Source organism: Sciurus carolinensis, chromosome 11 (genome assembly GCF_902686445.1).
Source record: "Sciurus carolinensis chromosome 11, mSciCar1.2, whole genome shotgun sequence".
NCBI classification, from domain to species: domain Eukaryota; kingdom Metazoa; phylum Chordata; class Mammalia; order Rodentia; family Sciuridae; genus Sciurus; species Sciurus carolinensis.
The window spans coordinates 46,159,482-46,176,919 of record NC_062223.1 but is presented as its reverse complement, the minus strand read 5'-3'; the positions used below and the strand labels follow the sequence as shown (position 1 = coordinate 46,176,919).

Genomic DNA, 17,438 nt, shown 5'->3' with positions numbered 1-17,438 from the left:
CTTACTATTTACTAGAATTTTTGTATACTCTTAACTCTATAACTTTATTATTCAGCTTGGGACACAAATTACCTAAAGGATTATAAAAATTTACTAATGAATGTGAATGGTAGAAGATAAGCAGAGCCATCCTTTTCTAATGACAGATTCTTGATTTATGCTAAATGGGTCACAAACCACATTGACGTAGACTTCTATTTGACCATTCTGCACTCAACCACTAAAATGAATTCCCAGAGTCAAAATTCTTATTTGTAGTAAATAATTGGAAAGCTTGAATTTTTTTGTAACTGGGGCTTCCAGTATTAATAATAGCCTAGTTAGAATAAATAGGAATGGCTACTGCTGTGAAAACAATACAACAGCGACAGGCTTTTCATTGCTAGTTTATGGAGGGACAAACTAGAACATGTCTTTATTAGAGAGATCTACCCAAATAAATGTATTTTTTAAAAATATAGTTTGCCTCCTTATCCACCAGCATTTATGTATGTTTAATTTCTTCTTATTGTTTTCATTGATAAGTCTAATATTTTATTTTCTGATGATTCCTAATGATGTGAAAATAATATAAACTTATTATAGTTTTTCCTTTTATTTACCTTTGAATTTTTTGATTAACTATAATTTTATCTTAAATTAAAAATTTAGATTGGTGGTTCAAGCACCTTCGTTATTGTTTAGTATACCTTTTTTTCAGTCTATGGACTTTTCATACAAATGAAGATGCCAACATTTGAAAAAGATGTACAACATGAAATCATCAAGGGTTATAAGAAATATTATTGTCCCTGGAACTCCCCAAAGTAAACCTCATAGTAAAGAAGATGCAGATGAATCCCATCCACGCCAGTGAATCCGTATTAAACAGATACAATCAATCTCAAAAGTATAGAACATCTTTATGCTTATTTAAGAATTTTTATCATTGTAAAACTGTGATTCTTATCCTCCTGAGAGGAAATACTGAGCAACAACTGCATGAAGTCATTATTCTTGCAGGAATATTTAAAAATGAGCAAGAGCAGTCTTAGCATATGAAGTTAAATAAAAAGTGTGATCATTTGGGCAAGTAAAAATTGTTTAGATTCCTTCAAGATTGTTTTCAGAATGGCCTTGGACGGTGAAGATCCAGAAATGGAGAAAAGTTGATGAAACTCTACATGATAGGTGTAGCCAGATTGTCTGCTGCTTGATCAAATAATAGTATGAAATGGTGCATTTTATTATGCTTAGAAGGTATACATACTGCTAAGAAATTGAAGCTAACCTTTCCCTTACAAATTAGTCTATTATATAGCTTGATCATGTTGTTGATCTTCATTCATTATATTTAAAATGATGACTTCTGTGAAAATAGCACCTTGTTTGAAAACTTGATGGTAGTAAGAAATTTCAACAAACTGAATTTTTAGTGAGCACTAATATTTGGAAATATCTATGACAAAACTCCACAGTAGCTCATGGTGTCCTCTGTGTCATTTACCAAGCACATGTCACCTCAGATTGTCTCTTAGTGTTCATTGAGGTGGTAAAAAACAAGAGGGGGAGATTTAGCTTAAAATCAATGAATAGTGAGAATATGTATATTTTTAGACATTTTAATAACAAAACAGTTCACTTTGAAAACATGCTCTAGTACATATACATTGGCTTAGACAGGAAAGATGCATTTCTGAATTCAAGATTAAATTAGTTTGTATGGAGAAAAAAACACATTGTGGTGAACAATAAAAACAAGGTTTGATAAAGTGTTTTTCTTACTGATAAGCAGGTAAGCTGGCTTACTGCTATTTTTTTCAAGACTGAACTTGATAGCAAATACATTCAGTTTAATTTCTCCTTTTTTCTTATTACATATGAGATCTAAATGTTAATCAAGTTCAAGAACTGAATGCCAGTATTTGTAGAAAATCATGAATCCTTTGAGACCTACTTTATCTCTAATAAAAAATCATGATATTGGTAAAAGAGATACTATGATTAGTAAGTTGTTTTTCTTTGATAGTTACTTCCAGAGATAATAAAATGGAAGACAAGAGGAATCAGAGATTCATTCAATCCAAGGACACTAGTAATTAAACTTTACAGGAAGATGTTATACTTAAAATTTCCACCATTAGGAGTCTAACCATTGTACCACTCTGCCTCCTTAGGGCACGCCACTTCAGAGTTTCCTGTTGGTTCATATATTATTTGTAAATACCAATCAATCAGGTACACATTCATCCCCCACGTGGGGTGGGGAAATTGTAAAAAACTTAGGTGTTTATATATTTGAGTAAAGAAGATTCTTAAAATCATGTGATACCAGAAAAGAAGTATCCAGATATTTAGCTGATAAGTAGTTTACCAGTTATCTCTCCAAGGATAGTCTCTAGGCAAAATATCATGCTCCTGTTTCCTTCACTGTAATATTTTTAAAAAATATATTTTAGAGAAGAATATAAAATTTATATGATTCTTAATGAAACATTTCACAGGTTGCTTCTAAGCATCCTTTTTACCCCACCAAAATCACTGAACTGTTGATTCTTAGCTTTAATCCATCTCACCTACAGATAGATTCTTTGGTAATTTTTAGAACAACACTATTCCTTTGTAAGAAATGTTTTCCAGTACTCCCTTAAATACATGTTATCTTTATTGAGATATTTTTGTTTTCCAGTTTCTATGGAATAAGCTCTGCATTTTTAAAAGTTATTAGAAAAGTAGTTGCTTGTAAGCATTTGAAGCATTATTTTTTTTCTTCACAGATGACTGTTCTTTTTTTCTGAGTTGCCGATGTGGTGGAAAATACAGTGTTTCCAAGGATGAAGCAGAAGTTGTTAACTTGATTTCTTGTGATACATGTTCACTAATTATAGAACTACTTCATGACAGTTAAAATTGTTGACTACTATTAGAATCCTTCAACTGTATATTCAGACATGATGAGGAGAGGCCATTCAAGCATCAAGGAAATTAATTCTTTTTTCTTCCCTATTATTTGCAAAGAAATTAAAAAATTATCAAGCAGAGACCACCTAGATCAATAAAAAATTAATGTAGTTATTTATATGTACTTATAAACTATATTTACAAATTGCCATAAAGAGGACTTGAATTATATTTTATGAATTCCCATATTAGAATTTTTGTTTTCTCCTTAATAAAAAAATAAGAATTTTCTTTTCCTTAACATAAATTTCTCTTATTGGGAAATAATATTGTCATATTCCTCTAATGGATGATGTTCCTAGTAGATAAAGTTATAGGCCTGTTGTACACCTAACTCAAATTCTAGTGTCATCATAATTAAATTAGAATCTCTGTGAACAATATGTGATCCCAGTTCTCCTATAATGAAGGCTGAATATGAAGAATAAAAAATGTGAAGTGATAACTAGAAAAACAGATTTGGAATAAGACTTGGCTCCAGTCCTGGACTTCTATTTCTAAAACTTATGAACACCACCATCTTCAACTTTGAGTATAATTTAGGATAGGGAAGCTTTAAAACATAGTCTGAAATTGGTACATCCCTTTCCTTTTTATTTCAGGGTGTTTTAAATTTGGTATTAATTGCCATATTTGTGAATAAGGAACCATTTCATTGCTGGTATGATGGACTTTATAAAGTATTATTGACTATAATAGCCTATAATGTCATACCCTTAAAGATTTATTTTTCTATATATTTAATATTCTTTGTACAGTATAAATCAGAACTCATTTATAGACTCTCTAATGGAATAACTGAAACTAACTTCAAATGAGTGGGTCAAGCATATAACTTAGAAGCAATTTATTTAGGATGGACTCCTGATGTCAGATTGAACTTATAAATAAGAATAATTAGTGTTCTGACTTACTTACTCTAGTGAAGTATAAGGCACTTTCAAGAAGAGATTATTTTCATTTTACTTACAAGACAAAAAATTTGCAAGTGAGGTAGTCATTCAGGTACCCCCCCCCCAATATTTTGTATCTAACATAAAATTTAGATGGAACACTGACCTTGGATATATTTTTACACAAATATTTTGAACTCAGAGTTTTCAGAATGTGTTACTTATTCTTTACATTTAACAAAAATATCTAAAACTGAACAGCAAATAGTTTATTGGTAAGTACATGGTTTCAACTGCAGTAATAAATTCACTTGAACAGGAAACAATAATCAAGCTTGCTAATCATCAGAGAATCTGTGGCCATTTGGGCTGTCACGTAGAAATCCAAAATCACTCAGAGGCCAGATCTGTAAAACCAAAATGTGATCGAAGACAATTAATAAAAGTGATGTTATATCATCATTATTCCCTTCTCCTATTCATCCCTTTTCTCTATGCTAAATAGGTAAATGCTTTTCCTTACTTATCAGTCAAGAATAAAATTTTCTGCATCAGAATAAGACTTAGAAAATCAACTTGTATATGTATTTAAACATTGAGTTTGGCACATTCAAATATACAAGAATGATATGTGTGTGGTTGTGAATTTATATGTTTGTGTTTTATTATCCTCAACTAAGAATTAACTGTACACTTTCAACCGAAAGTGTTTAGTTTTATGTATTTGAATATGGCATTTGTTTAATTCTGAAAATTATCCAGTTGCCCCAGATATTCATGTGTTTTTCTTCTTATTACTTATGATAATAAGGAGGAGCCAGTAAAAACAATAATCTTCCTTAAGAATTGTATATTTGCTTCAACCACAATAAACTGTCTGTGACTCACTGTGTTTAACTAAGGTATCCTTGCTTTATAGGTAGTATGAACCTAGACTGCTCTCCTGCGAATGCTTACTAAAATATGCCCAGGTTGTATATGAGAAAATTAGAAAATTCAAATTAAAGGTTTCTTTAGCTACAGTTACTAGTTTGAACTTTATTATTATTGAAAAATCATTCTTAATTACCTGTCTTGAGAGACTAGGCAAGGGAAGAGAATAATGTTTCATGTAGAGATACTAAGTAAAAGCCCTCATGTTATAAAATGTAGTTAGTGCAACAGTTAAATCTGATATCTTGAACATTTCAAAGGTTGGTTTTAGGGAAATATACAATATACAGAATACAGCTTAGAGAATAGTCAACATTTTAAGCTGAAAACCGTACCTTAAAAAAGATTCGTCCTCTTATTAGTCCATATGGAATAGGTCCATAATACCTGGAATCTGTAGAATTCTGTAAATTATCACCTTCTAACCAAACATGACCTGTTGGTACCTAGAATTACAGAAGAAGAGCAGCCCCTTGAGAAACAATAAAACCTAATTTAGGTACTATCATTAAGAAGTATATCATTTGGAATAGGGAGAAATATCCTAAAGTTTCTTTTATAAAATACATACAAATCCTAAGTTGCATTTTTGCTTCCATTTCCTGCACAATAAAATAAATACCAAAGGTTTCAATTTTTTAAAAGAACTATTTTTTTTTTTTAATCATACTGTTCCCAAACAGTAATTTGTTATACAAACCCTGAACTGAGGTTAGAAGAGATCAAAACTGTGACAGGGTCATTAATTTAACAGACTTCAAAAGAGGTCATTAGGATACTGACTGAAAATGTGCCCTCCTGTCTCAATAACAGCATAAGCAGGGCAGCCACTCACTCAGCAACATCCTGGGGCCAATACCAAGGCCAGACCTATTAGAATGCTCATGATGAACTAAATGGTAATTGATTGTGACATCAATTACAAATAATCTCATCATTTTATTGGAGTGGACTTGTCAGAATTCTAATTAAGATCCCTGTTCTGCTTTTGTACAGGCCATATCTTCAATGCATTATACTTTGATAATGACCATCAAAAACCAGAAGGACCTATTATAAAATCATCAGTTGTAAAATGAATGATGGTGACCTTCTACTAAATGGAAAACCTCTCTCATATGTTCTGTGTATTAACTGATATTAAATAAGTTTGAATTTTCATTCAATGATGATCAATATAGTTAGAACAAAATACATTACAAAAAATGCCTTCTGCAATATAAGATATTTGACCTACTATTATCTGTTCAATATAAACTTAAATAGTTACTCTTTACCAACAATCTTTAAAATTGCCTTTGCCAAGTTGTTATTTTACAGTTTTTGTTATTTAAGAAATTTCAATCATTGAACAGACCAAAATGATCTATTGGGAATGAATTTATTTTTACTATTTTTAATTGGTTTTGATAAGAGACTGCATTTATTTTAGTATGACAGATTATATTTTTGAAAAAAAATTTATGCAAGCATGAAAATTTTAATTTCACCTTGAAGAGCTTATGATTCTGCAGTGTCCTGTATCACAAATATTTATCAAAAACCTTTAATTCTTTGCATTTAGTACTTGCATTTAGCACTGAAATTTTAAATCTATTTTATAAAAATGGATATGTTTACTAAAAGAATATCAGAGGAAACCCAAGTGTACTTACGTATACAAAACCACACTGGAAATATGTACATCAAAATGATTTTTAAAAAAGAATACCAGAGAGTATAAGATCACTCATTTTTATTAGTGAAACTAGTTTACAGATCCTAGGGCCAATAAGCAAAGGTAGTTCCTACCAATTCAATAAAAAAGATTTGAGTACAGTGAAACCTTAAGATTGATCAAGAACAAAAATGAGTATAAAATGAGAACCAAATAGTGAATTTGGAAAAGCCATATATAATTAACATTCTAAGGTATTAACTTTGGAAAAAGATAGAAGGTCAGGATTTTTTTTGTGTTTAAGTTTTCATAGTTGCTCAAAATGCTTGTTCTGAAGTTCTAAAAATATATGATTGGTATAAATAAATAAGGCACACTATTAAAAGGCACCATACCAAAAATCTAGGGAGATCTCTATGCCTCTGACCATAAACTAGGACCCATGGTTTATACTTCGTCTCTCCATGAAGTTTTCCCCAAACTTGTCTTCCTATACAAAATTCTCTGATTATTTAGGGTACTTACCATGTAGTCAGCCTTGCTTGAGACCCTGGATTATGGTATCTTTTTACTTGCTTGGTTTTTGTCTAAGTCTTCACTATTTTATGAGAAATTAAATCAATAGATAGAAATGTCATGATTTTAATTATTTTGAGTATTACTTTCATTATCATTGTTATTAAATTTTTGCCAGCCAGATTGTAAAAAATGGTACCTTTGTGTCTTCATTTGCTTTTGTCTTATTATGAGTGAGGCTGAATCTCTTCATGTGTTTAAAAGCCATTTATATAGTTCCTTTTCTATGATCTCTCTTTGCATGTCTTCTGCCCTCTGTCTATTGGGTTGATGATCTCTTTCCTCGTTTCAAAGGAGCTCTTAAAATATTATGAAGATTAGCCCTTTGAGATAAAAATGACAAATACTTATTCCCAGTTTGTCATTTCTCTTATCAATCTTTGCTTTTATGACTTCTGGATTTTGAATCATAGTTAGATTTTCATGGTTTAGTTTTTATATTTAAATATTGTTTTGGAATGTATCCTGACAGATGGTACATGATTTGGAATATTTAGAATTTCTGTTAATGTAGGGCACTAGGATGTAGCTCAGTAGTAAAGCACTTGCCTACCATATTCAAGGCCCAAGGTCACTTTTCAGATAATTTCTTTTAAATTATTCATATAAAATGCTGAAGTATCTCAATAAGATTAATAATACAGAAATTTTCTGAAAGAAACCCAGAACTTATCACCAGGAGCCTTGGGAGGAAAGTGACCCAAGCTCTCTATATTGAGTTCTTGATTACCAGTTGGTAAAAAGGGGAGGAGTAGTAAAACCAGTATCTACGTGGATTTTTTAGTCGATTTCATTTGATCCTCAAAACAACCTGTGAAGCACTGTTAGTGATGTTTTATAGAATAGGTTCAAATATGTGACATGATAAATCCTACTCATCTGAAGTTCATAAATGGCACTATACCACCACGCATCCATTTATAGTAAAGGAATAATGTATCTCATGGTCTTCACAATTGATTTTAAGTATAGAAATCAAGAAAACAACCTGATCACTTGACAGTTCCCTTCATCCAGCAGAACTTCTCTTTAAATAGGAAAAACACGCACATGTGCATCTTTAAAATCAAAGCAGTCACCGTTACTGACCTATCAATTTACTTGTTCTACTAGTAGCAAATTTATCATGTTTGAAATTATTCCACTTTTGAAATATGTAACTTTTTGGCACTGGGGAGAAGGGTGTACGCTTTAAGAATCAATTTCATAGAAGTACACTTTACATATAGTAAAATACACCTCATTTTAAATTTTACCACAATATGTACACACCCAGGTAACCAACCACTACTTCATTGAAGAAGACACGGAATATTTCTGTTGTTATCAAGAATTTTAATTCTGTTCCTTTGTAGTAGCTTCCCACCTCCACACTCAGCCTTTCTGTCATTAGAGATGAATTTGCATGTTTCTAAATTCCATTATATGGAATTGCAAAGTATATGTTGTGTCTGGCTTCTTTCACTCAGCAAGATTTTATGATTCATCCAAGCCTTATATATCTATCACTGGTTCCTTTTTACTGATGAATAGTATTCCATTCCAAACTGCAATGTTGACCAATGAATTGGTTGGTGGATATTTGGGTTGTTTGTAATTTGGGATGGTTATAAATAAAGTCCTGTGACTCACAATGGATCAAGGACCTTGAAATCAGACGAGAGACCCTACATCTTATAGAAGAAAAAGAAGGTCTAAATCTTCAACTTGTTGGCTTAGGATCAGACTTCCTTAACAGAACTCCCATAGCATAAGAAATTAAAGCAAGAATCAATAACTGGGACAGATTCAAACTAAATAGCTTTCTCTCAGCAAAGGAAACTATCAGCAATGCGAAGAGAGAGCCTACAGAGTGGGAGAAAATGTTTGCCACTCATACTTCAGATAGATCACTAATTTCCAGAATATATAAAGAACTCAAAAACCCTCTACACATAGAATACAAATAACCCAATCAACAAATGGGCTAAGGATATGAACAGACACTTCACAGAAGAAAATCTATAGGCAATCAACAAACATATGAAAAAATGTTCAACATCTTTAGTAATAAGAGAAATGCAAATCAAAACTACACTAAGAATCCATCTCACCCCAATTAGAATGGCGATTATCAAGAATACAAGCAACAATAGGTGTTGGAGAGAATGTGGGGGAAAAGGTACACTCATACATTGCTGGTGGGGTTGCAAATTAGAGCAGCCACTCTGGAAAGCAGTGTGGAGATTCCTTAGAAAACTTGGAATGGAACCACCATTTGACCCAGGTATCCCACTCCTTGGCCTATACCCAAAGGACTTAACATCAGCATACTACAGAAATACAGCCACAACAAGGTTCATAGCTGCTCAATTCACAATAGCCAGATTGTGGAACCAACCTAGATGCCCCTCAATTGATAAATGGATAAAGAAACTGTGGTATATATATATACCATGGAATATTACTCAACCATAAAGAATAATAAAATTATGGCATTTGCAGGCAAATGGATGCAGTTGGAGAATATCATGCTAAGTGAGATAAGCCAATCTCAAAAATCCAAAGGACGAATGATCTCACTGATAAGCAGATGATGACACACATAGGGGGTTGGAAGGGGGCAAGAATGGAGGAAGGAGGGACTCTACAGAGGGATAAGGGGGGCATGGGTGGGGGGAGGAAAAAAATAACAGAATGAATCAAAAACCATTACCCTAGGTAAATGTATGATTACACAAATGGTATGCCTCTACTTCATGTACAGAGAAACAAGCTGTATCCCATTTGTTTACAATAAAAATTAATTTAAAAAATAAATTCCTGTGAACATACATATACAAGTCTATTTCTTTTCAGTAAACACCTAGGGGTATAATTTCTGGGTTATCAGTATATGCAAGTTTTATCTTAAACTATCAAACTTTTCCAAAATGATATTATTTTTGCCTAGAGCAATATTTGGCTGTGTTCCTGTTGTTGCACCTCTATAGCACTTGATATTATCAATTTACTTTTTTTTTTTTTGCCATTCTAATAGGCAAAGGGTATTGTGGTTTTAATTTGTACTTCTCTGATAAACACTTTTTTGTGCTTATTAGTGCATCAATTGTGAAGTGTTCTAAAATATTTTGGCTATTTTTAAAGTGGGTTATTTATCATCTTGTTCTAAGAGTTCATTATAAAACCTTAGCTACAAGTCTTATGACAGTAATTGCAAATATTTTCTCCCAATCTGACAATTTTTATTTATTGATTGATAAATAAAAGTCTTCAATGTTCCTGAGGTCCAATTTGTAATGTTTTTCCTTTTTTGTTCCATATTTTGGTGTCCTAAGAAATCTTTACTTGCTCCCAAGTTGTGTATTACACTACATTTCTTCCACAAGTCTTACAGTTTTAGCTTTATGTGTGTGTATATATATATATATATGAGCTATTTTGTGAGGTATTTGTTGCTTCTGGTTTTTGTTCCTATTCTCATTCTTTTGGATTGAGTATACTTTGAATAACATTTTATTTCTTCTATTGGCATAATATGCATTTTATTTCTGAAGTTACTGCTCTAGGGTTTAGAATAGTACACATCTTTAATCACAGTCCACTTTCACATTAGATGTCATTACCTTCACATATTATATTGTTTCTTCTAAGATACAAAAATTTTACAATATACAGTTGGTCCTTTGTACCCAGGGTTCTGCATATGTGGATTCAACCAGTTGAACGTTGAAAATATTTTTGGGGAAAAAAAAAAGGGATCTATACCTAACATAACACTTAATTTTTTTCCTTGTCATTCCCTAAACAATACAGCATAACTGCTGACATTGTACTTATAGTAGGTATCATAATGTAGAAATGATTTAAAGTATAAGGAAGAAAGTATGTAGGTTATATGCAAATACAACACATATAAATAACAGCATCTGAAGATTTTCATATCCATGGGAGGTTCTAGAACCAATCCCCCACAGACAACAGCAATGACTATAATTTCATTCCTATTTACATCCCTTGGTGTTTGAGCTCTAGTTGCCAAACATTTTACTTCTACCAATGTCACAAGTCCCATAGTAAATCATCACTGTTGTTTGTTTAAAACAGTATTTAAAGAATAAAAAAAAAAAAAAAAAAAAAACAGGCTGGGGATATGGCTTACTAGTAGAGCACTTACACAAGGACCTAAGTTCAATCTCCAACACCACAAAAAACTAAAACTAAAGTTGCATATGATTTCAGTGTCGTGAGGTCTAACTACTCAAGCTTAAGTTCATATGAAAACAAAACAAAAGGGCCAGGGATGTGGCTCAGTAGGCAGAACACTTGCCTCACATGAGCAAGGCCCAGCATCCAAACCTAGCACAGTAAAAATGAGTCTTGTATGTAACCACACATTTAGCATTAGTGTTTCTGGTGTTCTCTATTCTGTTATGACCCCAAACTTCCATCTCCCATCATTGTCTGTCAGTTTGAGTAACATCCTTTAATGTTTCTTATACTGTACATCAGCTGGTAATTCTTAAAAAATTCTCTGGAATTTTTCTTTGAAAATACCTTTACTTCACCCTATTTTTCAAAGATATTTGCACTGGATATAGAATTCTAGGTTGACAGTTATTTTCTCCCAATTCATCAATTCATTGTCTTCTTTCTTTATGAGGCTACATAGTAGAGATTCTTTGTTCTCAAATTGCCTGCCCCCATCCCCCCATCGCAACTTGATTTACTTTGAATGTTTTCTGTTTATTACTGGCTCTTTGCAATTTGATCATGATGTTCTCTATTTCTTTTTTTTTTTTTTTGGAATATTTTACCTGAACTGCTTGTTTTCCTTCTTCCTTTTCTTCTTTCCCTTTCACTGAAGATTCAGCCCAGGGCCTTGCACATGCTAAGCAAGTGCCACTAAGCTACATCCCCAGACCTTTTAGCTTTGAGAAAAGTTCTCACTAAATTGTTCAGGTTGGTCCCAAACTTGTGATCCTCCTGTCTCAGCCTCTTAAGAGCTGGTATTAGAGGTGTGTACCACTGTGCCTGGCTCTAAACTTTGATTTCTACTTTATATTTATTCTCAAATGTGGGGAAAAAATATACCTTTTTTCACCCACTACCTTAGAATTTCCACAACATATTTGTTCATCTGTTTAATACTGTTACCAATGCTATTCATTTTTCCCTATAAGCTTTTCTTCCCTTCAATTTATATAATTTGTATTGCTATCTTCAAATTCACTAATCTTTTCTTTTGCAGTTTCTAATCTGCTGTAAAGGCCATCTAATTATTTTCAAGTTTCAGGAATTTCATTTGGTTCTTTCTTATATTTACCATCTTACCTCACTGTGTACATCTTTTCCTCTATATACTTGAAAGTTTTAGAACTGGTGTTTTAAAATGCTTATCTGCTAATTTCATCATCTCTGTCATTTATGGGTCTATTTAACTAATTTCCTTCTGGTTATGGGTTGCATTTTCCTGCTTCTTCGCAAAGTAATTTGTGATGTAGCTAGATGTTCATTTGTTGAGTGGATTTTGTTGTCTTATATTCCCTTCAAGCTTTAAGTTTGTTAGATTCTCTCATTTAGCTCTATTCCTAAGGAATCATCCTTCTAGGGTCTTTACTGAATGCTTACCTATCCACAATAGACGGCTGATGAGAACTCAAATATACCTCAGGCCAGTGTGAGTTCTGGGAATGTTTGGTTTACAGCTCACTGGTCTCTAAGTTTTATCAAGGGCACGTACAATTTAATATTCGGCACCCAAACCATGGAATACCAGTGTGGAGCTGTGGAGATTTTCCTATAGCTCTGGTCAGTCCTGAGTCTGATCCATAAATTTCAACCACTTAAGGATCCCTGGTCCTCATTATCTCCCTCCTCAACTCAGCAATTACATCTGTGCTTTGCCTAAATTTCCTCTGCTTGCACTGTAGTTGGAAAACTACCTTCGAATAGAAGTTAGGGCAAGTATGTGTGTACTTCATCCTCTTCTCTTGGGGATCACAGCCTCATACTGCCTACTGTGCAATGTATGTAAACATTTGTTCCACAGACATTTTCCAGTTTTCTAGTGTGGAGCAAGAGGGCAAGTCCATCACCAGCTATTTTGTCATTGCCAAAAGCAGGTGTTTCAATTACCTGATTTTTAAAGCCTTTTTGAAAAAAAAAGCTTAATTTATAACAATATGTAGAAGAGAATCATTTTGCTGAGGACTAACATTTATGATGTGAAATGTGTTTTGGCATCTCTATTTCCTACACACTTTTGTTTTACCTTTCTCAACCAAAATGTCCAGAAAAGATATGTCAAATTCAGCATGCAAATGTGTACTAAGGAGGAAAATCACTATAGTACTGTCTACACCTCAAAATAGGCAACAGTATAAATGTTCTTTGGTAGGCAGAAGTTAAATAAAATGTACTTCATTGATACAACAACAGCTGATTAAAAAACAAAATTAAATATATGGAAAGATGTCTATGATGCAATTAAGTTGAAGGACAATCAGAATAAGTGTAAAAGAATTTCTTTACATTTTTTATAATTTACAGTTTTATGATACAGTGTATATTTATATAATTTAACATGTATACATACACACACAGATGAGAATATGTGAGTCTAAAAATGCTTAACCTTTTCAATGATACTTGTACTTTTTAAAAAAGGGGATATCAAATATTTCCCATCATGATGTAATAGAAAGCTAGGAAGAACTTTGTGGAATTTTCTTTTTTTTTCTTTTTGGTCTCTGTAGTATGGAAAGAGAGTGATCTAATTTCCAATCCATATACTAGGGTTAACTTCTTGGTAAAGTAAAAGTGAATGACTGTTCTTAGCAGTATCTTCACTAAATCTCTAAATAATTAAAATATTGATCTACAAGAGAACTCATTTTTTAATACATAAAGTAAAATAAAGTTTTGGGCTTGAGTTTGAAATGCAAAACCTGTCTCTTCTTGTATAAAGTAATGTCAGGAACAAAATGAAAATTTTCCTTTCTAGCTCAAAACAGTAATGTCTGTTAGATTAACCTACTGGTTATCATTAAGTTGAAAATTCAAGCAAGATGAGAAAAAATGAGAATTGTACAGCAATATTATAATAAAATATGAACAGAATAAGATGGTAGATTAAAATGTGCTTTTTAAAAAGCTGCAACTAGGCTGGAATAGACTCCAAATACGTGTTTTGCAAAGGGCTCAAAAGGAAAATTCCTAATTCTGTGTCTTTGTTCATGTTACCTATAATCAAACTTATAAATATAACTTATAACTTATAAATCTACCATGTCATTTTGAATAAATGCATAAGACTGAATAAGAATATATGAATGTTTTCAATGAATGCCAAAGAAATGGTTTTCATTTTTGCTTAAATCTGAATTTTCCTGTTGTCTCAGATATAACTAACTTTAGAACTAAAATTTAAAACATTAAAAGTACACCTAAATGATTCTTTTTCCCCCCCTTTCTGTGTCAGAGGTTTACTTCCTGAGCTATGATAAAACCTAATCTCAGGACTGGACAAAAGAATCCAGCCTGTAGTTCTCAGCTATATTTACTGAAGTCTAGTTAAGTGCCTCTTTTTCAGTACAAGCAACAAATGTAATTGCCTCATGGCCTGCGGGTGTCCATTTAACAAAAGGCTTTTGTGAGGAAACCCACAGGTGTTACCTTTCTTGATTCAAGTGAAATCTGATGAACGTGTCCACAATATCAAATAACACATTTGCTAAACTAGAATCAAACTCATTTGATTAACCAAAGGGCATCTAATTAAGAAAATATTCAGACTAAATATAAGATATTTGTATATTTGACCTTTCAAGTGTTTCAGAACACAGAAAATCCTAAGGAAAGATTGATTTTTAATAAACCCTTTAATTGCCAAATATTTCACAGTTTATAACCAGCAAAGGTAGATGTGCATTGGCCCTATCTGACTCTCAAACTGACTGCAGAAGAAAAGGAAAAAGTAGTCATTAAGGAAACAGAAATTACACAAGTGAGAAAAACTTTTCGGATTTTTTTTTTTTTTTTTTTTTTTTTTTTTTTGGTGGTGCTAGGGATTGAACCCAGGACCTTGTGTAGAATCCTTTTTGCATGATTATTTTTTCCTTTTCCTGTAATGCATAGGAAAAACAGGCATATATATTCTATGAAAGTGTTCAGATAAAGGCTTTTTGCTGCTTTTTGGCAAAAACAAATGAAAGTGATATATCAGTGACATCTTAGTCAAAAATATTTCTTTTTATACACATATTTTAAAGATTTTGTGCCTAAAGGAATAACCTGAAATATAAGATGTGCAATTTCCTTGTCCAAGAGAAAAAATCCACATGATGAATGTACACTCATAAGATGCCATTGTATTCTAAAAATACCTATATAATTGTTTTTTATGTTACTATCTTCCAAATAATAAGTGAAATGACTATACCACTATGTAGCTAATATATCTGTTTAATCATGACTCATATAATTAAAATGTGACCATGCTAAGACCCCGTGCACTTGAACTAGTATTTGGAAAATGAAATGATTTATTAATAACACTATTCTAAAGGGACTGCTTAAAGTTTTGTGTCTGACTTGGGTAACAGTGAAATTAGAAACATCTACCATAAATAATTGTTGGAGTTTACCCTTCCCATAACAGCCAAAGCTTGTAAACAAAAACATATATACAGAAGAGAAGAATTAAATTCCCGGAGGTAGTAAATTAGGAGAACTTTTTAGAATAGAAAGTTGAGGAAACATTATTAATTTTTAATTTTAAAAAATGAGAGTGTCCCTAGTTCCAGTTTACAGGTATCTCTGAAAGCAAATTCAAGGAACAATTTCACTATATATTATATTTTCATTGACATTCTTCTTACCATTACTTCTTATCTATTCTATCTGAGCTAACTGAGGCAGTGGAATATTTGGAGTCCTGATGGAAGTGCTTCCAAATGCTTGATGAATGACAAAAATATTACATTTTTAAGGACCAGGTATGGAGTAATTAATAAAGTGATCGTTTCAATGGGTACTATTTCTATGCAATCCTGCTTCTTTTTCTCCCCATTTGAATTCTGTCTTAAAATGTTATCCTATTTGTGTCATTCTTGGGGACTGTTATTGCCCTTCTCTTTTTAAAAATGATGTCACCTTAGTTTCGAAATCAGTCATCACCAAAGAGTAATTTACACAAAACTTTTGGTGGGCTACAACTACAGAACTAGAGTGTGATTGGGGGATATGCTTTTTACTAGCAGGTTCTCTTTCATTATTGAGTAACTCCATGCTGTGTAGGGTTAGAGCTTATTTTAAGACTTGATTTGCTTATTCTCACAGCTTTAACAAAGTAAACTAAGTTCCTTCATCTCCCCTTTAGGTACTTAGTACTTCCATCCAGCCTGAGTACAAATCTCTGATGGGTTAAGATAATGGTTAAAAATATATTCCACAAAATCACAGTCCCTAGTACCAAATGCAGCTCTCCAACCTACTAGTTATAGACCTATTTAAACCTCATCTATACAACTGAGACAAATATCTTACAGATTATTGTGACAACCAAATGAAGTAACGAATGAAGTCTCTTGGTATCTCTTAGGCATTCAGGAAGAGAACTTACTAGCAATTGTCTCTGCTGCTCCTGCGAATGGGGCCTGCTGGGCTTGCTTTTTTCCTATTTTCTTAAGCAATCTACCCAATTCTCTGAAAATTGTACTGTGCTTTGTAATTTTATTTTGATTATGTTTTTGGTTATTTTCTTTTTTACTATATTTAATCATATAACTCTGGTGCTAGCCAAGTCTTTGAACTGAATCTAATATAAATAAAAACATACATCAATTGTGAATAAGTATATTATGGAAACTGATTTAATGAAATTCAGTCTTTAGGATCAGACCATCGTAGGTTCATAGTAAAGACATTTTTATTCTTTAACCATGCTTCATTGTCAATTCTCAAATATTGACAGGAAGGGCTTAGGCCCTTCCTTATGAAGTATCCACTTCAGAAACAATTACCAATTTCAGCCAGGAGGTAGAAGAAGGGGAAGAGGGTTGGTATGGAAATCATAATTCTGATGTCTCCTTCTTAAACAATGGATATTCACCCTGTGACTTTTCTTTTGTTGTAGTTTTAAATACAATGATGCCTGTTCTGTTTTGGGATTAGTATTTAAAATAAGTGTTTTATACTCTCATTCTAAGACTATCTCTGCACTTTGATTTTAATATTGTTTGAAATATTCTTGCTCTCATTACAAAAGATGAGCCTAACTTAATGCAACACAGGATGTCTCAGAGTATAGTAAAACATAGTGGTAATATTAAAATAATGAGTTTGGCTCTCATGAAATATAATGTCTGGCTCTCAAAAAACAGTTCAAAATAGTAGATAAATGAAATGCATACTGTATAAAATATGTACTGATATGTCTGTACCAAAAGATCTTTTCC

General features: G+C 32.3%; 2 protein-coding genes across 8 annotated transcripts in view; one reads left to right on the top strand and one right to left on the bottom strand.

Annotated features, from left to right (window-relative positions):
- Dnajc24 (DnaJ heat shock protein family (Hsp40) member C24) overlaps positions 1-17,438 on the top strand; it is a 73,224-nt gene that overhangs the window by 51,735 nt on the left and 4,051 nt on the right. The window contains exon 5 of one of the 4 annotated variants that reach the window (XM_047516718.1): positions 5,763-8,738. The exons of 1 other annotated variant lie outside the window; for it this stretch is intronic. In XM_047516718.1, the coding sequence (XP_047372674.1) occupies positions 5,763-5,845 (83 nt within the window). In that variant the 3' untranslated portion in view covers positions 5,846-8,738. Of the gene's footprint in view, positions 1-700; positions 4,722-5,762; positions 8,739-17,438 lie in introns of those variants that run through there. 2 more of the 4 variants (XM_047516716.1, XM_047516717.1) reach the window with 2 other exon arrangements.
- Positions 2,838-17,438, bottom strand: part of Immp1l (inner mitochondrial membrane peptidase subunit 1) — a 74,975-nt gene continuing 60,374 nt past the window's right edge. For all 4 annotated transcript variants that reach the window (XM_047516712.1, XM_047516714.1, XM_047516711.1 and 1 more), the window contains 2 exons: positions 5,102-5,212; positions 2,838-4,240 (listed from right to left, as the gene is read on the bottom strand). In XM_047516712.1, the coding sequence (XP_047372668.1) occupies positions 4,172-4,240; positions 5,102-5,212 (180 nt within the window). In that variant the 3' untranslated portion in view covers positions 2,838-4,171. The remainder of the gene's footprint in view (positions 4,241-5,101; positions 5,213-17,438) is intronic.